General features: G+C 43.1%; 1 protein-coding gene across 4 annotated transcripts in view; it reads right to left on the bottom strand.

The window, feature by feature from the left end:
* The window catches only part of FMNL3 (formin like 3), a 263779-nt gene that overhangs the window by 87083 nt on the left and 154107 nt on the right, over positions 1 to 22589 (bottom strand). For 3 of the 4 annotated variants that reach the window (XR_003941482.1, XM_030196846.1, XM_030196847.1), the window contains exons 5-10: positions 12451 to 12534; positions 11359 to 11511; positions 10860 to 10971; positions 10420 to 10496; positions 9380 to 9473; positions 5859 to 5933 (exon numbers count right to left, since the gene is read on the bottom strand). Coding sequence is in view for 3 of the 4 variants with exons in the window: in XM_030196846.1 (XP_030052706.1) it covers positions 5859 to 5933; positions 9380 to 9473; positions 10420 to 10496; positions 10860 to 10971; positions 11359 to 11511; positions 12451 to 12534 (595 nt within the window). In the remaining variant the exon portion in view is untranslated. The remainder of the gene's footprint in view (positions 1 to 5858; positions 5934 to 9379; positions 9474 to 10419; positions 10497 to 10859; positions 10972 to 11358; positions 11512 to 12450; positions 12535 to 22589) is intronic. The other variant, XM_030196848.1, reaches the window with a different exon arrangement.

Genomic DNA, 22589 nt, shown 5'->3' with positions numbered 1-22589 from the left:
TTTATCCTGTGAACGGAGGTTACGGGCGGGAACGTAAGGGGAGATGAGGGTAGAAAGATAGTGAGGGGCAGCAGACTGAGTGCATTTGTAGGTAAGAAGGAGAAGCTTGAATTGAATTGACAGCAGTATGCAGGTCTCTGGAGCAGTTTTAGTGGGTGAGTGCACTTCAGGCAGGCGGACCCAGGCCCACCCCCCCTATCTGTTACACTTGTGGTGGTAAATGTGAGCCCTTCAAAACCCACTGTACCCATAAGGGCTATGGTAGTGGTGTACAGTTGTGGGGAGTGGGTTTTGGTGGGCTCAGCACACAAGGTAAGGGAGCTATGTACCTGGGAGCTTTTTCTGAAGTCCACTGCAGTGCCCCCCTAGGGTGGCTGGTTGGTGTCCTGGTATGGCAGGGGGACCAGTGCACTACGAATGCTGTCTCCTCCCACGACCAAAGGGCTTGCATTTGGTTGTTTCTGAGATGGGCGTCCTTAGTTTCCATTATCGCCAAAAATCAGAAATGACCAAGTCTAAGGACGACCATCTCTAGAGATGACCTAAATTTCAAGATTTGGGCGTCCCCAACCGTATTATCGAAATGAAAGATGGACGCCCACTTGTTTCGATAATGCGGGTTTCTCTGCCCCTTCGCCGGGACGTCCTGCGAGGACGTCCTCAGGAAAACTTGAGCGCCCCTTTCGATTATGCCCCTCTTTATCTCATAAGGCTCGGTGTAGAATCGTAAACATTTAGTTTTGCTAACCTTTGTGTGGTTGATGGGAGCAGCTGTACCGCAGAGTTGCTCTTATACCTTTTTTTAATGACATAATGGGATAGACGGTGGGGGGAGGGGGGGGAGGTAGGATTTCTTTTTTGTTATTGTTATTAGATATATCCATAAACTCACTGTTTCTTCTTTTCACTTAATAAACATAAATACCATGGACAGCATTTGAAGTCAGCATTGACTGTGCTGTTTAAATATTTGGGAGGTCAGTAGTTACATCAAGATTATTATTATTATTTTGTTTCTGCAAGTTAATTGTTATAACTGTTGCATGTGCATTATTGACTAGCTGGACTAAACACTGGTTTCTTACAGATGACTGGTTCAAGGGCAGGGGCACTTCAGGACCAGCCCAACCATTAGGCAAGACTAGGCAACCAGCTAGAGCAGCAGCTTCTGGGGGAGGGAGGGTGACAGCAAAGAACAGTCAACATCAATGCACCACAACAGGTGCCAACAACCACTCTAACTCAAAGAAACAACAGGAAGTATTTTTTCTAGTAGGAAGGCTGGGCAGTTATCAATTAGCTTATTTACCCAAATTATTCCAGGAGAGATGGTGTTTGGGTTATTATGATTGTTGAGGGAAGGGGAGCCGAGGGGCCTAAGATTAACGGAGAGAGATGCAAGGATGAAGGTTTGCCTAGGGCACCTAATATTCTTATACTGGCCCTGGGGCACTTAAGCTTCTTTGAAAACCTATTTTAGCCTATTCTATTCCTTCCCTATCCTCGTCTCACCCACCCCACCCCCATAGTCTGCTTTTCTTATATATATATATATATATATATATATATATATATATATATATATATATATATATATATATATATATATATATATGTTGTTTCTAGGGCAAAACATATTTATTGATTCCCATTCCTAGATTATAAACCTACTTAACTTCTGCCCCCTGAACTGCTGATCAGTGGCGTAGCCACAGGTGGGCTTGGGTGGGCGAGGGCCCACCCAACAGTAGCACATGTTTAGTGGTGACTGGTGGGAATCCCAAGCTCCACCAGCTGAAGATTTCCCCCTGATGGTAACAAAAACGCTACTCTCCACGACACCGGCATCTGCGCACGCTCAGTTTTCAGTGCATTCCTGCTGCCAAGGTGGAAAGAAACGTTTTCCCACCAGCTGAGATTTTTTTTTGGCGGGGGGGGGGGGGGGGGGGGAGAACACTTGGTGCCCACCCGATTCTTGCCTAAGCCCACCCAAAATCTGTTGTCTGGCTACGCCCCTGCTATTGATAGATAAAAGTTTCATTTACAGTTATCAATAGTGCTATTACTTGTGATATTTAACAAATCTATTACAAAAGAAACTTTTTTTACTAGGGTGGTTCCTCATTTGAAGGAATACTTAATAACCCTCCCTGTAATATGTCATCTGACAGTTCTTCAGATTAGCTGGGTCACTTTGGATTTTTATATGTCTCGGGTTCCTGCTTAACCCCTTGATTATATATATTTTCAAATAGACACTTTACCCCTGTAGATCCTGGATGATTGAGGACCAATCTTGGCTAGCCTCCCCCCCCCCCCCCACCCCCACTTTCTTCAAACAGATTGTTCTATGAGCATCATCCTATTCTGTCACAGTACTACCCATTTCAAGGGTAACTGTATAACTGGGCATTTACAACACCTCACATGAGTAAATTTACAGAAACTAGAGGTTTCACAGGTAAATTATCTACGGTGAAGCCCCGGGATACAAGATAGACCTGATCGACCTCCCAACCAGAAATACATCCGAATCTACACGAATGTACCTAAATCTGCACTACCCAAGCTGCAAAGGAGTCAAATACAAATTAACCTACGCTTCCAATTTCTCCTACATAAGCACACAACTGTGGAAAGTATTACCAAAAGCCTTGAAAACCACGTTCGACCACCTACACTTCCGGAAAAAAACTAAAAACTAACCTGTTTGAAAAGGCATACCTGACCAATCCACCATAAACGCCTGATTTCTGCAACACAACATACATTATACATACAACATACCTAACGTATGAAATGGACATTACACAACTCTTCTGTTGAATGATTCCCTAATGTGGCTGTACCACATGAACTCTATCTTACCACAATATCACTTTGTATTTGTTTACACCGGAGTCTGCAAACGCCTCTCCGGTACTATGTAAGCCACATTGAGCCTGCAAATAGGTGGGAAAATGTGGGATACAAATGTAACAAATAAATAAGTAAATAAATAAATGTACACATAAGCCTATGCGCTATTCCTTAAGGGGACACATAAGTAGCACAGACCATACATAGTAACAAAGACTATGAATGGTCCATCCAGTCTACCCAACAGTCACATTCATTATCGATTCAAGATTTAAATCAGCAATGAACATATTATTTACTCGATCGTTGCCTTTCTTTGGTGTTTCTGGGACATAGACCATAGAAGTCTGCCTGGCTCTGTCTTTATGTTTCAAGTACTGGAGTTTCTGTCAAAGCCCACTCTAGCCTACCCAAATCCGTCTTGTCATTTGTGGTACAAAGACTGCTAAAGTCTGCCCGGTGCTGTCCTCACATTCCAAACCACTGGAGTTTCCGTTGACGCTCTCTCCAGCCCACCCTAAACTGGATTGCCATATGTGGGACTCAAACCGTACAAGCCAGCCCAGCACCTTAGTTGATGCAGCCTGAGTCGCCATCTAAGCACCACTTGACATGCAAACTCATATGCAACCCTTTATTTTTTATATCATTTATTTTCTAATTAGAGATCCTCTGTGTTCATCCCACGCAGGGGGTGTACACATAGAAAAATGATTACTGTACCTGTTTTTAGAGAAGGTTCTTTGTTATGATGATTCAGTTTACATTTAAGATGTACTGGGGCGGGTTGGGTGTAGGGCCCCATTTGCGTCAATGAGTGGGCAATGGGTAGGGCTCCTCCTGACAAGTGTAAAGTACAGAATACTGTATGTTATGTACATCCCTGATACATTTATACAGCTGCAGTTATGCCAGCTCTGTGGCTGATTTAACTCCGGGCACGCAAACGTAAGGATGCTGTTATAGGATAGGCTCTATTTATTGCTTGTTTTACTATTAGTTCTTGGTTTGTTATTTTGTCGTTCTTTTTTATGTTTTAGTTTCTTTCTTGGCATGTAACGTATTATTATAAACTGATGTTGCAATATATCAAAATTGTAATAAATTTGAAGCTTGATAGGCTCCCATCGTGCATCCTCACTTCACCTAAATGGGATGCGCCCGGTTATAGAACTGTCCATAAAGCGGCAGCATACATACCCCAAGTTCCCCTTTAAAAATGTACAGGCCCACCCTCATATTTGATCCTCTATTTATCCTTACCTATAACCGTTTACTTCATCCTTCTCACTCACAGCTTTGTTGTCTTAACTCATATTCTATTATTTTTGTGGTGTATCCCATTTGTATGTCAGGACTAGGTTGTAAACTCCAAGGAGTTGGGATTCTTCACCGGGTCTCTCTGTGTACAGCAATACATACGTCTGGTATGCACAATTAAAATGTTTAATTTCATTTATTTGTAAAAAATGTATGGGTCCAATATTAAGCCAGTGGCAATCAGTATTTTGCTGATCATCACTGGCGCTGAACCCAGATATTCAATGCCTGGGTTATATCTGGCCTCCGGCATTGAATTTCCAGGTATAAGAAGCCAGCTAAAACATAGCCAGTTAAATGCAATATTCAGCACTTAACTATGAACAACCATGCGCCAGTGTCTAATGTGAGATTTTATGCAAGGTTAACTTCTGCTTCCTTTTCTGTGTCATGTGCCCAAAAACATGTGCACAGACATCTTGCTAACCATGTGCTACCCCATCTCTACTACCTTTCTGCATTGACCCCTGGATTAGGGAGTAGAATGACTGTTCTTTGCTCTGCCCCATGCTCACAACCTCTCCTGCTTTTCCCTGAAGACTGCCTGGAAGGGAGGGGCTGAAGCAATACTCCCCTGCCACTCTGGTCTGAAAAGAAGTAGCAGAACTGTTAATTAAGGAGAATGCTTACAAAATACTAAGCAGATGGTATTATACGCCCGAGAGAGTGAAAGCAATGTTTCCTGGCTCCTCAGATCTATGTTGGCGATGTGGAGAGGAAAAGGGCACTTTCTATCATGTGTGGTGGGAATGCACTCCAATTTGGGACTTTTGGGGGGAAGTAACAGGGTTATTGACCGAGGTATTGAAAATTCCATTCCCATGTGACCCTAAATGGTGTTTATTAGGCTGAGGTAATCAAAGAGGGGAGAAATGAGAACAAAGGCTCAAGAGGATAGGCTTGGCAGCAGCAAAAACTACGATTGCGGCATTTTGGAAACAGGAGGGTGGGCCCACGGTGAAGAATTGGATTGGGAGAATTAGAGGAATTTCCATGTTGGAGGAATTAACAGATAAACGAAGGGGGAGGTACAATTCTGAAGCAGAGGAATGGAAGCGTTTGGAACAGATATTTAGGCACGAATAGATGGGAGGTTTGAGGGGGAGGGGGAGGGAGGGGGAGGGGGGAGGAAAGGGACAATTAAAGGGTGGAATAGGGGGGAGAAATGAAAAGAGATTTTGTTATACATTCAAGTTTTCATGTACAATTCCCAAGGGTGGGTTCGGAGATTATTGGATGGTTATTGTACAAAATGGTTTGGATTTGTACTGCTGTTTGAGATATATTTCAATAAACTTTACAAATATAAAAAAAAAAGAAGTAGCAGAACTGCATTCCCCCCAGAAATTAAGCCCTGGATATTGGTCCATAATGTATTCCTTTCTCTATATGCTGCCATCTATTTCTACATATCCAAATACTCTGCACAATTATCTGCTTTCAGATTCAAATCACATTTTCTCTCCCACTTCTCCCCCCTCCCACATTTCTGTTCTGGAATTTGATAGTCTAGGGAGATTCAAAGTGACAAATGCTTTCCACTGCACAATAACCACTGCAACTATGGGTCAGTCATAACACAGGACGACTGTCCACCCTTGCAGTGTCCAGCAATGTGTGCCACCATTGCTGCCCTTCAGTAATTTGAGCTCTATGCTTAGGAAATCATTAATCCTCACCATAAAATCCATGTTACTGTCTTCATTCCGAAAATACTCCATCAGCTTCTCAAAGCGATGCTGCTCTTTGCATACCTGGAAGTCCAAAATAAATTGTCTGTTTATTCCAAGAAAATCCAAGAGATGCATAAATCAAAAGGTTTGTATTTCAGCAACTGTTTTTCAAGGCCACTGATTGTGATCATTTCTGAAGTTCCACAGCCCAACTAGCCATTGGGACATTTTAAAGCCACGCAGGGTGAACTGAAATCAGGAAAACCCTCTCCAGCTAAAGGCAGTCCAGCAGAGGACGGCATTACTTCCATAGCAATGGGTACAACTTTTTTTTAATTTTAATTTTAATTTTTATTTAGTAACTGACATTAAATCCTGAAAAAAAATCCTCCAATGTTTATCTACTCAGTCTCCCAATATGCTCCACAATTTAAATCTAAAGCTTCCATTCTCTGTTCAAATCTGGTGTACAACACAGCTGTCCCAGAGCTGCTAAATTACCCAGCTCCACGAGGGAGACTTTTTGGCCAGTCCTGATTTGAACTGACATTATAATGCACCATGATACTGGTAGTCCTTGATTCTAACCACCAAAATCAGTGCTATAAGTTCCAAAAACAAATCAGACAGGGTTGTCAGAAATCCAGGACTGGCCCCAAATCTCCCTCCTGTAGCTGTGCTGTCCCCAAGGAGCACTTATTAATTCCAGTATAGGGAATACTGCAGTATAACAGCCCAAACAGACAATGGCCGAAGAAAAGAGCAGTCGATAAAGTTACACCCTTTAACAAAGCAAGCATGTTTTCAAAAAGTGCAGTTCTAAAGGTCTGGCATCTTTAAACATTTTTAAGCCTTATCAGAAATATTATTTCAAAAGGATTAACAAGAGACTGTAGCAAATGAGCCCTCCCAACTACACAGACCTCTTCTTTTGACAGAACATATGTGGGTTGATACTCAAAGCAATTTAACTGGCCAGAAATGGCTCCTGAGTGGTAATATATCGCCTGTTTAGGGCTAACCACTAACCTAAAAATAACCAGTTAGTGACAAACTCAAAACTGACTATTGGGGGGGGGGGGGGGGGGGGTTCTGGGGCAGAGTCAGCAAGGTAACCGCATAAATAGGACCACATAAAAGTCACTCTTATCTTTATGCAGTAACCCATAGTAGGTTAAGTGCTAAATATTGCACAAAACCAGCTATGAATTAGCCAGCTCTGCAAACCCAGAAATTCAATGTCAGTGCCCGGATATGGCCCGGAATTGAACTTCCAGGTTTAACGCTGACAGTGGTAAGCAAAACACCGATTGCTGCCAGCTGGATATCAAGCCCTTGGTTTCTTGAAATTTTCAGCATTCTGTTACGGAGCAAAAAAGAAATGACTTTTATGTGTTCAGAAAGTGAATAGCAAGCATTTTGGAAAGTAGCTGGGTTCAATAAGAATGAATAAAGAGGAGTTTCCTACCAGATAAGATTCAATAAATGGGCCAATATTTTGAAGTGTGTCAGTGGGAAAGATGCTGCTGTGGTCTATGCAGGGAAACATCTGCACTGAGCCATATGAAACAGTTCTTACCCCTTTCACCCACCCTTACCATCATTCAGTATCTTAGGGAAAAGGGCCCACTGGGGCTGAATCACCCTACATAAGTATTGCCATACTGGGAAAGACCAAAGGTCCATCAAGCCCAGCATCCTGTTTCCAACAGTAGCCAATCCAGGTCACAAATACTTGGCAAGATCCCAAAAAACTACAAAACATTTTATACTGCTTATTCCAGAAATAGTGGATTTTCCCCAAGTCCATTTAATAACGGTCTATGGACTTTTCCTTTAGGAAGCCGTCCAAACCTTTTTTAAACTCCGCTAAGCTAACCGCCTTTACCACATTCTCTGGCAATGAATTCCACAGTTTAATTACACGTTGAGTGAAGAAAAATTTTCTCCGATTCCCACACTCCCCTAGATTGATCCTAATCCTGGGATACGTTTTCACATTGGAATTAAAATGACATATTATATAAGAGATTTTGTAAATCAAATACTATTGGTTTCAATATGCATTTATTACACACCTTTCTATTCAATTCTCAAGGCACGACACCAAGAATAATTCAGAAGAAGCCCACCCATATGGAGGAGAAAGAGAGGGAGGAGGAGGAAGAGGGGACAGGACCTTAAGTCAATACAAGCTCAGGCCTTGCGCTAACTACCACTGTCAAGTGGAGTACAGGCTGCTCATGAGGAAGAGGAGTGGAGATCAATGCAAAACAGCACCCGTTTTTGCGACCCCATCCACTGATTTAGAAACTCCCGTTTAAGGTTGTGACTCAGTTTGGGAACCCCTGTCTAGCTATAATATCATATCCATCAAGATTTTGCCTCTAAAAAACTATTTAGATTTTCTTTTATTTTCTTGGCCAAAAATGTCCATAATTTCATCCCCTTCCCCCATTTAGTAAAGAAATCCCTTCCTCTGAAGGAGGTGAAATCCAATAACTCTTAGCCAGAAAGGATGTCCCTTTGTTTACTTTCTTTGCTGTTACTGCAAGGGTAAAATGATCATCTGTCAGATCCTTTTTGATCCCTTCCCCTATCTGATGAAGGCTTAATGACTTCTTTCTTCTTTTGCACTAAGAGGCAGGTATCTGAGTGCTCTCACTCCCCCTCCCCCCCCCCCCCCCCCCCCAAAATATACAGTCAAGAAACTCTAGGCAACTTTCAGGAAATATTTATATACATAAAATGGCCTGACTGAAAATTGCACAATCCAATATGTCTAAAATTCTTCTATCCAAGGGAAAAAAAAGGCACTCTCCAGTTGATGTGTTTTCGTAGGAGAAAAAAAAGCACGCATACATTTAATGTCTGAAAAACACATGCAGTTTTGCAGCCACCAAGATAGGAGATGCATAGCACGTGGACATGTTTAGTGTACACATTTTTAACTGGCTAATTTTCAACAATGCACTACTACTACTATTAAACATTTCTATAGCGCTACTAGACTTACGCAGCGCTGTACAAATGAACATGAAAAGACAGTCCCTGCTTAACAGAGCTTACAATCTAAATTGGACAGACGAAACAGACAGCTAGGGGTGGGGAAATTGCAGTGGTAGGGATGATAAGTGAGGGTGTTGAGTAAGAGAGTCATGGTTAGGAGTCGAAAGCAGTAGCAAAGAGGTGGGCTTTAAGCCTAGACTTGAAGACAGCCAGAGACTGAGCCTGACATACTGGCTCAGGGAGTCTATTCCAGGCATAGGGAGCAGCGAGATAGAAGGAACGGAGCCGGGAGTTAGCAGTGGGGGAGAAGGGGGACGACAGGAGACATTTACCCAGCGAACGGAGTTCAGGGGGAGGAGTGTAGGGAGAGATGAGAGCGGAAAGGTACTGAGGAGCTGCGCAGTACAAAGTAGGCATGCTGAACATATCCACATAGTTTGTAATTATTGATAAAAGAATTATAAAATACTTAATACAGTCTTACTCCTGCTCATCTTAGACTCAAGGGCAGGAATTACCTCTTTAAAGTTGTCAAAAGCTGCTAAAATGATTTCATGCCCTCCTCTCACCAGGCAGACTGCAGCCAGCAGCTCCAGCACCAGAGCTTTGGTCCTAGGTAAGATAAAAATACACATGAGACACACAAGGCAGAGGAGTGCTCCAGGAGCTCTGTGTCCTTACAGCAGTATGATGTGGGGGAGTTACTTGATGAAAAACTGGACAATGGTGAACACAGCACAGGTTTTCTCTGGGGAAACTGGGGAACACAGTAAGGCCACACACCTAGTTTTGGACATCTGGAAGAAGTAGCTAACTTGTTAGTCTCACTCACGCACACAAGGAGTGACTGGGAATGGACATACTGCAGCAGGACATGTTTATCCACTCCTACCCTAGCTGAGATCATATGTTAACCATCTCTCTGACCTCATATGCAACTTTCTTTAAATTAGTCACCTTACTTTCTAACTCTTCTTACTCTCTTACCTATCTATGGACCCCATTTACTAAGCCGCGCTAGAGGCGCTAGTGCTTTTAACGCAAGCTGTGTAGGCACCCACAATATTCCTATGGGCGCCTACACAGTTAGCGCACGCTAATTTTGTGCGTGAGTTAAAAACGCTAGCGCACCTTAGTAAACAGGGCCCTTTATGTTTCCATCTTTGCTTTACCCTTCACTATCAACTATAATGTTCTATTACGTATTGTGTTGACATTGCAAGTAGTATACCATGCCGTACTTTGTATTGTTAGTTGAATATTTTTATTGCTGTAATTGCCTATTGCTCTATTCTTACTGTACACCGCCTTGAGTGAATTCCTTTAAAAAGATGGTAAATAAATTCTAGTAAATAAATAAAATAAATAAGGATAAGTATAGGAGAAAGAGATCCTTGATTGTTTGGGTCTTTCTTTCTTTTTTTTTTGTGATTCATTAAATAGGAGAGGAAGAGATGGAGGATCCTCATCAGAGTGGGGGTATTTTTGTTACTCCTTAGGTCTATTTCACATGTGTGTGTGTGTACTCATGTATGAGCATGTCGGGGTTGACTCTCACCTGGGGTTCTTGTTGTTAAGACTTAGTGCAATTTCATTAACTGCATGGGGATGGGACATGACCAAGTTGAAGCCGTACTAGTAAAAAACAAAACAGGAGGGTACAAATCAAAGCAAAACAAATAGCCTTTTAAAGATGATGAAAACACCATTCGTGGACTGCAAAAACTAGCTCTGGGGAATAAGAGAGCCGAGGTACTGGGGACAACCTATCATCATACTGTCAGGAGGAAAAGAAACAGAAAGCCGCGTTTCACAGGCTCCAGGTCTATGACAAAGAGGCAGGAGGTACACATTCACAGGTTCTAAAGCTCCCATGGTATTTATATACCTGAATGTACCTCACCTTGAGCTACTACTGAAAAAGGTATGAGCAAAAATCTAACTCTAAATAAATAATATAATAAAGTTCAGAGCTGAAGCCAACAGGGAATGAAGTACCTGATAATTCATAATGGCTCTTAAACACATGATGCAAACATGGACATCATCTTTCTGGCTCACTAGCCGTGAGTTCTTTAGTGCCTTTCTGCAGGGTAAGGTGTTGTAGTTGCTACAGAGGAAAAGAGAAAACGTCCTGAATTCAGTTGTTACGGTAGAAAGACCCAATGATCCTAAACTACAGCACAACACACACTCACCCCCGTTTTCCCTAGAGGGAGACACCCCAAATGAGCAGAACAGAAGCACAGAGCTGTAGACACAGTGAGTGAGCACAAACATGGACAGGCGAGCAGAGCAAGCACGGAGCATAACAGACTGGAGGGTATGGCAAACATATACCATAAGAGATGGAAGGACAGAGGGAGCGAGAACAAGAAACAGACTGGGAGCACAGCGAGCAAGTACATACATACTGTAGCCCGAGAGGGGAGAGGGAAAGGACAAGAGTACATACCTTAGCACAGAAAACGGAGAGTCAGGGCTAGCAAGTACATACCGTAGCACAGACTGGCGGGCAGAGCGAGCTAGACTGTTGGTGAAAGCAGCTGGTAGTATGCTGGGGGGCTGCAGATCCTCGATGGATCTGTTCCAGGGTTTTGATTTGTCTATCATTCCATCCTCACCGTTTTCCAGACCCTCAAAATCAAACCTAAATCATAAAATCACACATAATCTGCTTGATGTGCAAGCGCCACAGAGCAGCGATTAGACAGAAAGGGATGAAGGAATACACAGTCTTAAGATATGCAGCAGAGATGTACTATAACACCACCATGCACAAATCCGGTTGCATAAGTGCAGGCAGCAGGCTCATGCATGCAAACACCAAAACACAGAAAACATTCAGCAACACAGGACTGCAGCACACAGCAAAGACCCACATTTTGTTATCCGCCACCAGTCAAGATGTTCTTGATTCAGGGCAATTGTTGCACAAAGCTGTACCCTCCCCTCCCCAACATTTCAGAGCAGAGGAGTAGTCTAATGGTTAGTGCAGTGGGCTGGAAAAATTAGGGTTTGATTTCCACTGCAGCTCCTTGTGACACTGGGCAAGTCACTTAACCCTCCACTGCCTCAGGTACAAAACTCAAGATTGTGAGTCCAGTAGGAACACAGAAAATACCTGCATATAACAAAAATGTAAACCATTTTGGTTGTACCACAGAAAGGTGGTATATCAAATCCAGGACTCTTTACCTTTACATATTCACAGTACCCCTCCCCCATAGCCTGGCATCCAAGGCAGTTGTCCTTCTTACTTACTTTCTGTGAAGGCCTTATATGCAATTTCCCCCTGGCAGAGATCCGGTTGCTTGCTTGTTGGTAGATAATTTGACTATCACACAAAGTCTAATTACATCTGTTTTGCTCTCCCAACATGCTGGGTAAATCTATGGTCAGGTAAAATCTTAACCTGCAGTGCATGTACAAAATCAGATGAACGGGACCGTGGCACGAGAAGCCAGTATTCAGCACACTATGTGGTCATGCACGTAACGAATGTTGATCCGCGAACAGAGTGAAAAGTGTGTGTGGGGGGGGGGGGGAGGGGGGGTGATTGCCAAAGTAATCCCAGCTCTCTACTTACATCACTGCACACTGTGCAAAGGAAAGATACTCCACCAACACGTCCAGTCCTTTGTTCTCATTGTTCAAAAATTCTCGAACCCACCTGCAAGGGCAACAGAGATTTAGGAAATAGTTCAGCTCCATCATACTTCCCAGATGCTGAAAGTTCGTGCAGGCATGCTGCTCTGGAATAAAACGACTATATCTGGGATGTCTAGTGCTCTGTACTCCATGCAGAAGGTCCCCAGTTTGATTCATGGCCCTCCGTTCTCCAGGTCAGCTGAGACCAGTCTTGCTACAGAGGCAGCGCTCTTAGTCCCTGTGTGGAAGGAAGAGCTGAGGTTATGAGGTTAACATCTAGTGATTGGATTCAGAATCCGTAGCGCAGGACCATTGCTACAAGTGTACAAAAAACACAGAAGAAAACTGCAATTGTTACGAATTGAGCTGGCACAAATAAAGAGGAAGGAGCAATTACCAACCCAATGACTCAAAATTTTGGAGGGCTAATTTTCTCAAAGATAGCCCCCAAGTCTTGAACTCCCTACCAAGACAATCTCAGTTAGACAACAAGTATTTGGTATTCAAGTGTTTAATTAAAACCATTAATAGGCTTTCTAAAAGTGCTTTTGATGTCTTAGTGGGGCTTTATGTTTTTATTGGCTCTTGTTTCTTTTATGGCTTATTTTCACATTCTAAATTCAGCTGATCTGTATTTGATTTTGACCCATTCTAAGTGTTTTACGATGAAGATTATTTATTTGTCTTTGTTTAAATCCAGTTCATGCTGTGATTTTAATTCACAAGAGGCGTATGTTCACTCTTCTTGTCTCTATTAAGTTATCTCTCCCTTGAATATTTGATCCTCCTATCCCAGCCCAGCAATCAGTCACATTCTCTGTCTCCTCCCCCCCCATGCTTCTCCCAACCCAAGCAGTTATGTTTACTTTGAGACAAATACACTGAAGAATGCCTATTTCTCTTTTAGGGCCTCCCTCCGCTGCAGTTCCTCCAGCACAGCCCATGAAGACAAGGCCTCTTCCCTCCATGGCCCCACATGCTTCTGATTACTTCCGAATTCCTTCTAAAGCAAATATCTGGGACACTGTATATGTATGCCAATGCCGGCAGCTCCTTATCACTGTTATATAAATAGATACAGATATACATAAATTCTGAAATAAGGATGCAGAGAATTCAGCTGACAGAGCAGACAGCTTGATGTGAACGGGAGGTACATACGTGCAATATGTAAGAATTTAAGTTGTCAGGGGCAAGATCTTACTGGGACAAGGCACAAGATCCCTGTAGAGAGGTATGTATCGGATCACAGGAGGCAGAAACATCTTTAAAGTGACGTGCCTTCTTACAGCAGTGCAAGAACAGCACAAAGTGTATGATCACAACCTATTCCAGACAAACATGGTAGACTAAAAATGATATCTTCCAGGTATTAGCTGCTGAGAGCTTTCTAGAACACACAGCATTAGAATGGTTAAGAGCCAAAGAAGATCATGACCATTCGGCCTCAACCTCCTGTGTTTCTGAAGTGACTCACTGAGCCATATCCCTGTCTATGTGAAATGCCCCTCAGGCATGACGAGGAGGAAGCCAGGGAAGGGTGAAGGTCAGGAGGCAAAAAGAAGAATGGTATGGAAGCAGAACAAGAAGGAGAAAAAGGAAAGATAGCATACATGGATATGTGACTCTGCAACAGGCAATCATGTAAACAAGCCCTGTGCAGTGCTGGCTGGGGATGAGAAAGAGGCAGAAGAGTGTCAGCATGGGCAGTGTGTGGGGGTGGGGGAATGTTTTACAGCAATGGTTCCCAAACTGGGTCCTGGAGGCTAGCCAGTCAGGTTTTTGGGATACCCACAATGAATACTCATGAGAAAGATTTGAATGCAGTGCCTTCATTGTGGATATCCTGAAAATCTGACTGGCTGGGGTGCTTCCAGGACCAAGTTTGGGAACCACGGTTTTACAGTATACAGCATATAGGAGGCAGAGGGTAACTGTCAGTCTATGCACTACAAACAGTAACACCCACCTTCTCTCAGGGCCAGCCCAAGATCAGTGGTTCCCAACTCAGTCCTTGAGGTACACCCAGCCAGTCGGGTTTTCAGGATATCTACAAAAACATGCATGAGATAGATTTACATACCAAGGAAGCAGTGCATGCAAATCTCTCTCATGCATACTCATTGTGGATACCCTGAAAACCAAACTGGATGGGTGTGCCTGAGGACTGGGTTAAGAGCCCCCATCCCCCCCCCACATAGTCCACCATCTCCATTCCCTCCTTATCCCCCCCCCCACCCAGCCAGCATCTCCTTTCCAGTCCTACCCACTCCAGGTGGCCAATGATCTTCTTTATCCTTTCTATACCCCCTTCACTCCCCATCTCCTATCCCCCCCCCCCCCCAGGTAGCCAGCATGCCTCCATCTCCCTCACCAAGGTGGTAAGCATTCTCCTTGCCCTTCCTACCTACCCCATGTGGCTACCAACCCTCTTTCCCCTCTCTACTCCTCCCCCTCCCCTACAACTGGTGGCCAGAATCTCTCCTTCCCCTACATGCTCCAGGTGGCCTTCATCTTCCCCCTTCCGATTTCCCTCACCACAACTGCTCCAACATCTCACCTTCTTTTCCCTCCCCTCCCTCAGTCCCATGTCCAGCATCTTCCCCTCTTCCCTTCCCTGTCACCATGGCTATTGCCCTACATCTTCCCATGCCACTACAAAGGTACTCAGCACCAGCACAGAGCTTTTCAGTAGAGGCCCGCACTCAAGCACTGCTGCATCCTGCTCTTTCCCTCAACGCATTTCCCGTGGAACTCTGCTGGAAATCTCCATCCTGCCCTGGATACAACTTTGGAGTGGCTTGGGAAGAGGTAGAGACTAAACAATAGAGGCAAGTTACAACAAAATGATGCAGAGATGTAAAAAGGAGTTAGATATCAACACAAAATCTAAACTACTACTACTACTATTTAGCATTTCTATAGCGCTACAAGGCGTACGCAGCGCTGCACAAACATAGAAGAAAGACAGTCCCTGCTCAAAGAGCTTACAATCTAATAGACAACAAAAAATAAAGTAAGCAAATCAAATCAATTAATGTGTACGGGAAGGAAGAGAGGAGGGTAGGTGGAGGCGAGTGCTTACGAGTCAAAAGCAATGATAAAGAGGTGGGCTTTCAGTCTAGATTTAAAGGTGGCCAAGGATGGGGCAAGACGTAGGGGCTCAGGAAGTTTATTCCAGGCGTAGGGTGCAGCGAGACAGAAGGTGCGAAGTCTGGAGTTGGCAGTAGTGGAGAAGGGAACAGATAAGAAGGATTTATCCATGGAGCGGAGTGCAAGGGAAGGGGTGTAGGGAAGGATGAGTGTGGAGAGATACTGGGGAGCAGCAGAGTGAGTAGGTTAGTAGAAGAAGTTTGAACAGGATGCGAAAACGGATAGGGAGCCAGTGAAGCAGAATGGTAACAGTCTATTCAAAAATACCCAATGAGGCCACATTTTGGCTTGCACCTGCATCAGGGGCATAAACAAATATCCACATTTCTTGATAACCAACTTTCAAAAGGTCTAATTTAGTGTAACAATTAGCTATAGTCCTCTAAGAGAAAATTTCATTCAGCAAAGTAGACAGATTGTCAAGTGATGTAGGCATACAGTGGTGGAAATAAGTATTTGATCCCTTGCTGATTTTGTAAGTTTGCCCACTGACAAAGACATGAGCAGCCCATAATTGAAGGGTAGGTTATTGGTAACAGTGAGAGATAGCACATCACAAATTAAATCCGGAAAATCACATTGTGGAAAGTATATGAATTTATTTGCATTCTGCAGAGGGAAATAAGTATTTGATCCCCCACCAACCAGTAAGAGATCTGGCCCCTACAGACCAGGTAGATGCTCCAAATCAACTCGTTACCTGCATGACAGACAGCTGTCGGCAATGGTCACCTGTATGAAAGACACCTGTCCACAGACTCAGTGAATCAGTCAGACTCTAACCTCTACAAAATGGTCAAGAGCAAGGAGCTGTCTAAGGATGTCAGGGACAAGATCATACACCTGCACAAGGCTGGAATGGGCTACAAAACCATCAGTAAGACGCTGGGCGAGAAGGAGACAACTGTTGGTGCCATAGTAAGAAAATGGAAGAAGTACAAAATGACTGTCAATCGACAAAGATCTGGGGCTCCATGCAAAATCTCACCTCGTGGGGTATCCTTGATCATGAGGAAGGTTAGAAATCAGCCTACAACTACAAGGGGGGAACTTGTCAATGATCTCAAGGCAGCTGGGACCACTGTCACCACGAAAACCATTGGTAACACATTACGACATAACGGATTGCAATCCTGCAGTGCCCGCAAGGTCCCCCTGCTCCGGAAGGCACATGTGACGGCCCGTCTGAAGTTTGCCAGTGAACACCTGGATGATGCCGAGAGTGATTGGGAGAAGGTGCTGTGGTCAGATGAGACAAAAATTGAGCTCTTTGGCATGAACTCAACTCGCCGTGTTTGGAGGAAGAGAAATGCTGCCTATGACCCAAAGAACACCGTCCCCACTGTCAAGCATGGAGGTGGAAATGTTATGTTTTGGGGGTGTTTCTCTGCTAAGGGCACAGGACTACTTCACCGCATCAATGGGAGAATGGATGGGTCCATGTACCGTACAATTCTGAGTGACAACCTCCTTCCCTCCGCCAGGGCCTTAAAAATGGGTCGTGGCTGGGTCTTCCAGCACGACAATGACCCAAAACATACAGCCAAGGCAACAAAGGAGTGGCTCAGGAAGAAGCACATTAGGGTCATGGAGTGGCCTAGCCAGTCACCAGACCTCAATCCCATTGAAAACTTATGGAGGGAGCTGAAGCTGCGAGTTGCCAAGCGACAGCCCAGAACTCTTAATGATTTAGAGATGATCTGCAAAGAGGAGTGGACCAAAATTCCTCCTGACATGTGTGCAAACCTCATCATCAACTACAGAAGACGTCTGACCGCTGTGCTTGCCAACAAGGGTTTTGCCACCAAGTATTAGGTCTTGTTTGCCAGAGGGATTAAATACTTATTTCCCTCTGCAGAATGCAAATAAATTCATATACTTTCCACAATGTGATTTTCCGGATTTAATTTGTGATGTGCTATCTCTCACTGTTACCAATAACCTACCCTTCAATTATGGGCTGCTCATGTCTTTGTCAGTGGGCAAACTTACAAAATCAGCAAGGGATCAAATACTTATTTCCACCACTGTAAGCCTAAATGTGGTCGCATTGGGCGTTTTTGAATAAAAGTGACTGTTACCATACTGCTTTGTATTTTGGGTTGATATCCATCTCCTTTTTATATCTCTGGGGAGAGGTAGAACAGCATAGGTAAGGAAAAGGAAGGAGGCCACTGGCTACAGGGATGAAGTAGGGAAGGGGAGGATGCCTTCCTGGCACAGTGCCGGCTCCCAGTCTGCCCTGTGGCAGGATAAGCCCTGCCTTCTCTCAATTAACAAGTAGGGAAAGCATGCGGAGCATGCTCGTGGAATTCTTTCTAACCCCTCTGCATGTGTGTCTATATATATATATATATATCTGTTTTATATATTTATCTGATTTGAGCATACCATGACAGGAATGAACCTCACTCCTAAGCCAGTGGGCTGATGTGTCTGTGTGTGCGTGTTTGTATGTTGCGTGTTTGTATGTCAGTACATTTGTGTTTGTGTGTGCCAATGCAGGGGAGATTAGAGGGGAGAGTTGTCTGAAAAAATGCACTTCCTTTATCGCTTTATTACAGTGAAACAGTCTGTGTTTGTATGCTACAGCTGTTGGAACTGCTTTTTCCACAGAAATGCATTGAGGCTTTTATTGGGTGGAGTGGGGGGGAGACGCTATTTCTGTTACATACCCTGCAATCTAGTGTTGCCAACTGGATCCAGATTTGTGCAACAGGCTTGATCCAGTCCTGGGTTTATCCCACTGAATGCAGGAACTTGTAGCTCTGATTTCCCCATTTCAGTTTCCTAAGAAAAGCAAGACTACAAGTCCCTTCATGCAATGGGGTAAATCTAAGACTGGATCAACCCAGTTAGATGAATCTGAATCCAGTTGGCAACCTTACCTACAAAATATGAAGAAACTTCACTTTTGATCATAAGAATAGCCATACTGGTCAGACCAACAGTCCATCTAGCCCAATATCCTGCTTCCAGCAGTGGCCAATCCAGGTAACAAGTACCTGGCAGAAGCCCAATTAGTAGCACCATTCCATGCTACCAATCCTAGGGCAAGCAGTGGCTTCCCCTGTGTCCATCTCAATAATAGACTATGGACTTTTCCTCCAGGAACTTGTCCAAACCTTTTTTTTATACCCAGTTACACTAACTGCCATTACCACATCCTATGGCAATGAGTTCCAGAGCTTAACTATTCTTTGAGTAAAAAAATATTTCCTCCTATTTGTTTTAAAAGTATTTCATGCAATTTCATTGAGTGTCCCCTGGTCTTTGTACTTTTTGAATGAGTGAAAAATCGATTCACCTCCAATCCATTCTATACCACTCAGGATTTTGTAGACCTCAATCATATCCCCCCTCAGCCTTCTCTTTTTCAAGCTGAAGAGCCCTAATCTCTTTAGCCTTTCATCATATGGGTGTAGTTCTATCTCTCTCTCATTTTCGTCGCACTTCTTTGAACCTTTTCTAATTCTGCACAAGAACTCTCCCCCAGCTCACCTCCTCCTTTCCTGAGACTACAGTAACAACCCTGTGTTCTGCCCCACCTTGCCACTGGCTGGATTCCACCCACAGCCTGTGACAAGAGCCCATTCCACTATTCCTGCCTCCAGTGCCTTTCCACTGACTAGACTCCAATGCACAAACACTGCTACACTTTGGAGACTAAGTATGTGCCAGTGACAGGCTAGAACTGAATGGGGTGAGACCAGAGTGGACAAATTAAGATAGCCTGCTATAGCACTATTTCTCCCAAGGTAGTGAGGACCAGAGGGGAGACAGGACTCATTCAGAGCTCTAGTATTCAAATCCTGCAATAAACAAACATTCCAGATCTATATAGAAAAAATCAGTCATAATAAAGCAGCACTAATGTCCAGGACTCAAAGATTGTACCAACAATCCTACCTATAAAAAGGCAACAGCCTAGAATACCAATACACTTGCTGATGAAAAAAAAAACAGAAAAAGTCAGACTACTACTGCAGATCCCTACACTAGCAGAATATCTCACTTCTATCACTCCTGCAGAAGACAGAGCCTCAAATAAAGAATAAGCAACCGCTAATTAGAAATAGGAATTCTGAGAAGTCTGAATGCGATGCAATACTGGAGAAATAGAATAGCAACAACTCCCAGGACTCAAAAAGCAGCAAACAGGATGCTACAGTTCCCTACACAGAAACTACATGCTAGCAGAGTACCACACCTTAGTCACACATGCAAAACACAGACACCTAAAAAAATGTAAACAAGGGACCCCAGATCAGTAATAGAGATATGAAGACACTCCTACCCTAGCTGATATAATATTTAACCACCTCTCTGACCTAATGTGCACCTTTCTTTAAATTTAGTCACCTTATTTTCTAACTCCTATTACACTCTTACCTACCTATATGTTAACCATCTCTCTGACCTCATGAGAAACTTTCTTCAAATTAGTCGCTTTACTTTCTAACTCTTCTTACTCTCTTACCAACCTATATGTTCCATCTTTGCTTATACTCTTTACTGTCAGTTAAAATGTTCTATTACATATTTATTTATTTATTAAGATTTATTTACCGCTTTTTTGAAGTATTGTGTTGACATTGTAAGTAGTAAACTATGCCATACGTCATATTGTTATTTGTATATTTTTACTGCTGTAATTGCCTGTTGCTTATGTTTGATTTATTCTTACTGTACACCGCCTTGAGAGAATTCCTTCAAAAAGGCGGTAAATAAATGCTAATAAATAAATAAAAACAGAACTGGAAATCTCAAAAAGTCAGACTTTGGAGGTAAAGCGAACCTAGAGAAATAGAAACTGAAATGCAGGACGTCAGAGAAGCACATTTCCCAAAGCTGACATATTCCAATTAATAAATTCAGAATAAAATACTTTCTACCCTTGCTGTCTCAGCATTTTATTTTTCCATTCGCTTTGGTCCCAGTGTCTCTTTTCTGTTTGTTTCTGTTTTTTTTTCCTCTCTTTCCAGAGGGAACAAAGAAAGAGATGCCAGGCCTGGGGGGTGGTGAGCAGGGAACCATGCTGGGAGGAGGGCACTTCATCCCAGCAGTAGGTGACTCTGGGATTTTTGCCGAGCTTGCTCAATGGTAGCTCTGCCCATGGTATGTGTCCAGTTCGCCAATGCCGTAATCTTGCCCTTCTAGCTTTGTCTATTAATATAAAAAACTATAGAAGCCAGTAAAAAGCCAGACAGTTGTCAATGCTGTCCATAGCAACAGATATTAGTTGGTGATACACATAGCAATCAATAAGTAGTTTTCACAGTACAACCAACAAAGAAAATGCATATACACCAAAATGTCTAAAAATGCAGCACATCATGAATGGGGATTTATTTGTAACCCCTGTATGCGAGTCTCCAAAAATGCATACAAGCACTGTCGAGAAACAGGCAGAAGAGGGCATGTCAGCATGTGTAGTAGGTGTGTTTGTGTTTTGCAGTGTTCTAGATGTGTGTGGCAGAGTGTGACATGTCACTGTGCACTGCTCAGAAGTACACATGACAATCATTAATATCCACCTTCTCTCAATTAAAAAAACATTATCACTAAATCATTGCATTGGAAATTCTGTAAGCTGTTTACTGCAATTCCACTGAGTCTCATGAACAGCTGTGCTTGGAAAAGTGTCACAAATATCCTCAGGTGGAATGGGATTGGATTCACTCACTAGTAAGCAATACTATTTGTAACATCCCAAAACAACAAGAAAGAAGCACAGAAAAGCCTTCAAGAGTAGGGCAATCAAAATTTCTTTAATGAATCGACCCGACATGGGCCATATTTGGGTGTGTATATGCCTATGTTATGGGCAAAGAATAATATATCTGGACAAAAGGGCAGGTAAATCCTTCCACAGCAATCAAACACGTACCAAACAGGGTGGAGGGATGTTCCAAAAGATGAACAGAGACCAAAGTTCTTCCAAAAGGTTTATTCTCCACAAAAAGTTACATGTATCACTTGGACCCAACACGGTCCGTGTTTTGACTGTATGCCTTCCTCAGGGGTCGCAACTTAAATTATGTGACCACGTCTATTTGGAGAAGCACCTCATTAAAGAGGAAATATGTAGGCGTAATCCATGAAGAAGATCAGTAGAGCACAAAGAATGCAGAAACTCTTTGAATTTCCCATAAGAGACTGGAAAATCTAAGACTACGTACGTCAGGCCTTGAGCGTACCAGCAGTATAGTGGATATCCTCTTTCCTTAAATCTCTATGCCATAGGTACTACCTGTTTATTGAACTCAGTGTAATCACTGCACAACCTTAAGTGTAGAAATTGAGAGTAAGGCAAATACTTTTTCAAACTTCTGTTGCGAAAGCTCTGGAAATGCAGAAGATGGTTCCTGTCCGTAGGGTTTCTATAAACAGTAGTTGTAAATCCATATGAACTTTTCATAATCATGATATCAAGAAAAGGGATTTGAAGATGGTCATAATGCATCATAAACCATAAATTCTGGTCAAGTGAATTTAACCAGGTATGGAATTCATAAAATTTCTTGATAGTTCCTCTCCTGATTGCAACTCTGAAAAGTGATATAAATTATTCTTTGCCCATGACGCACGCCCAATTGGCCCAAACACGGCCTATGTCGGGTCGATTCATTAAAGGAATTTTGATTGTCCCACTCTTGAAAGTCCTGGTGTGCTTCTTTTTTGTTGTTCTGGTTTGTGTACCACGGACCCCCTTTTCTGCTATTTGTAATATCCGAACCACTATGAACCAATGTCTGTAAGCGTAAGGTTATTTGTAACTTCCTATTCAAATGACTAGTCTCAGAGGTTTAGAGAAACTGCAGGAGTCCAAAACTAACATAATTTTAAACTGACAAGAGGGTGATCAGTATTAATTGCTGTGAGTAAAGATAGTTCAGTGGCATAGGTGACAAGTGTTGTGCA

The sequence above is a fragment of the Microcaecilia unicolor genome, chromosome 3 (assembly GCF_901765095.1).
Source record: "Microcaecilia unicolor chromosome 3, aMicUni1.1, whole genome shotgun sequence".
NCBI classification, from domain to species: domain Eukaryota; kingdom Metazoa; phylum Chordata; class Amphibia; order Gymnophiona; family Siphonopidae; genus Microcaecilia; species Microcaecilia unicolor.
This window is presented reverse-complemented; position numbering and strand designations above follow the sequence as displayed.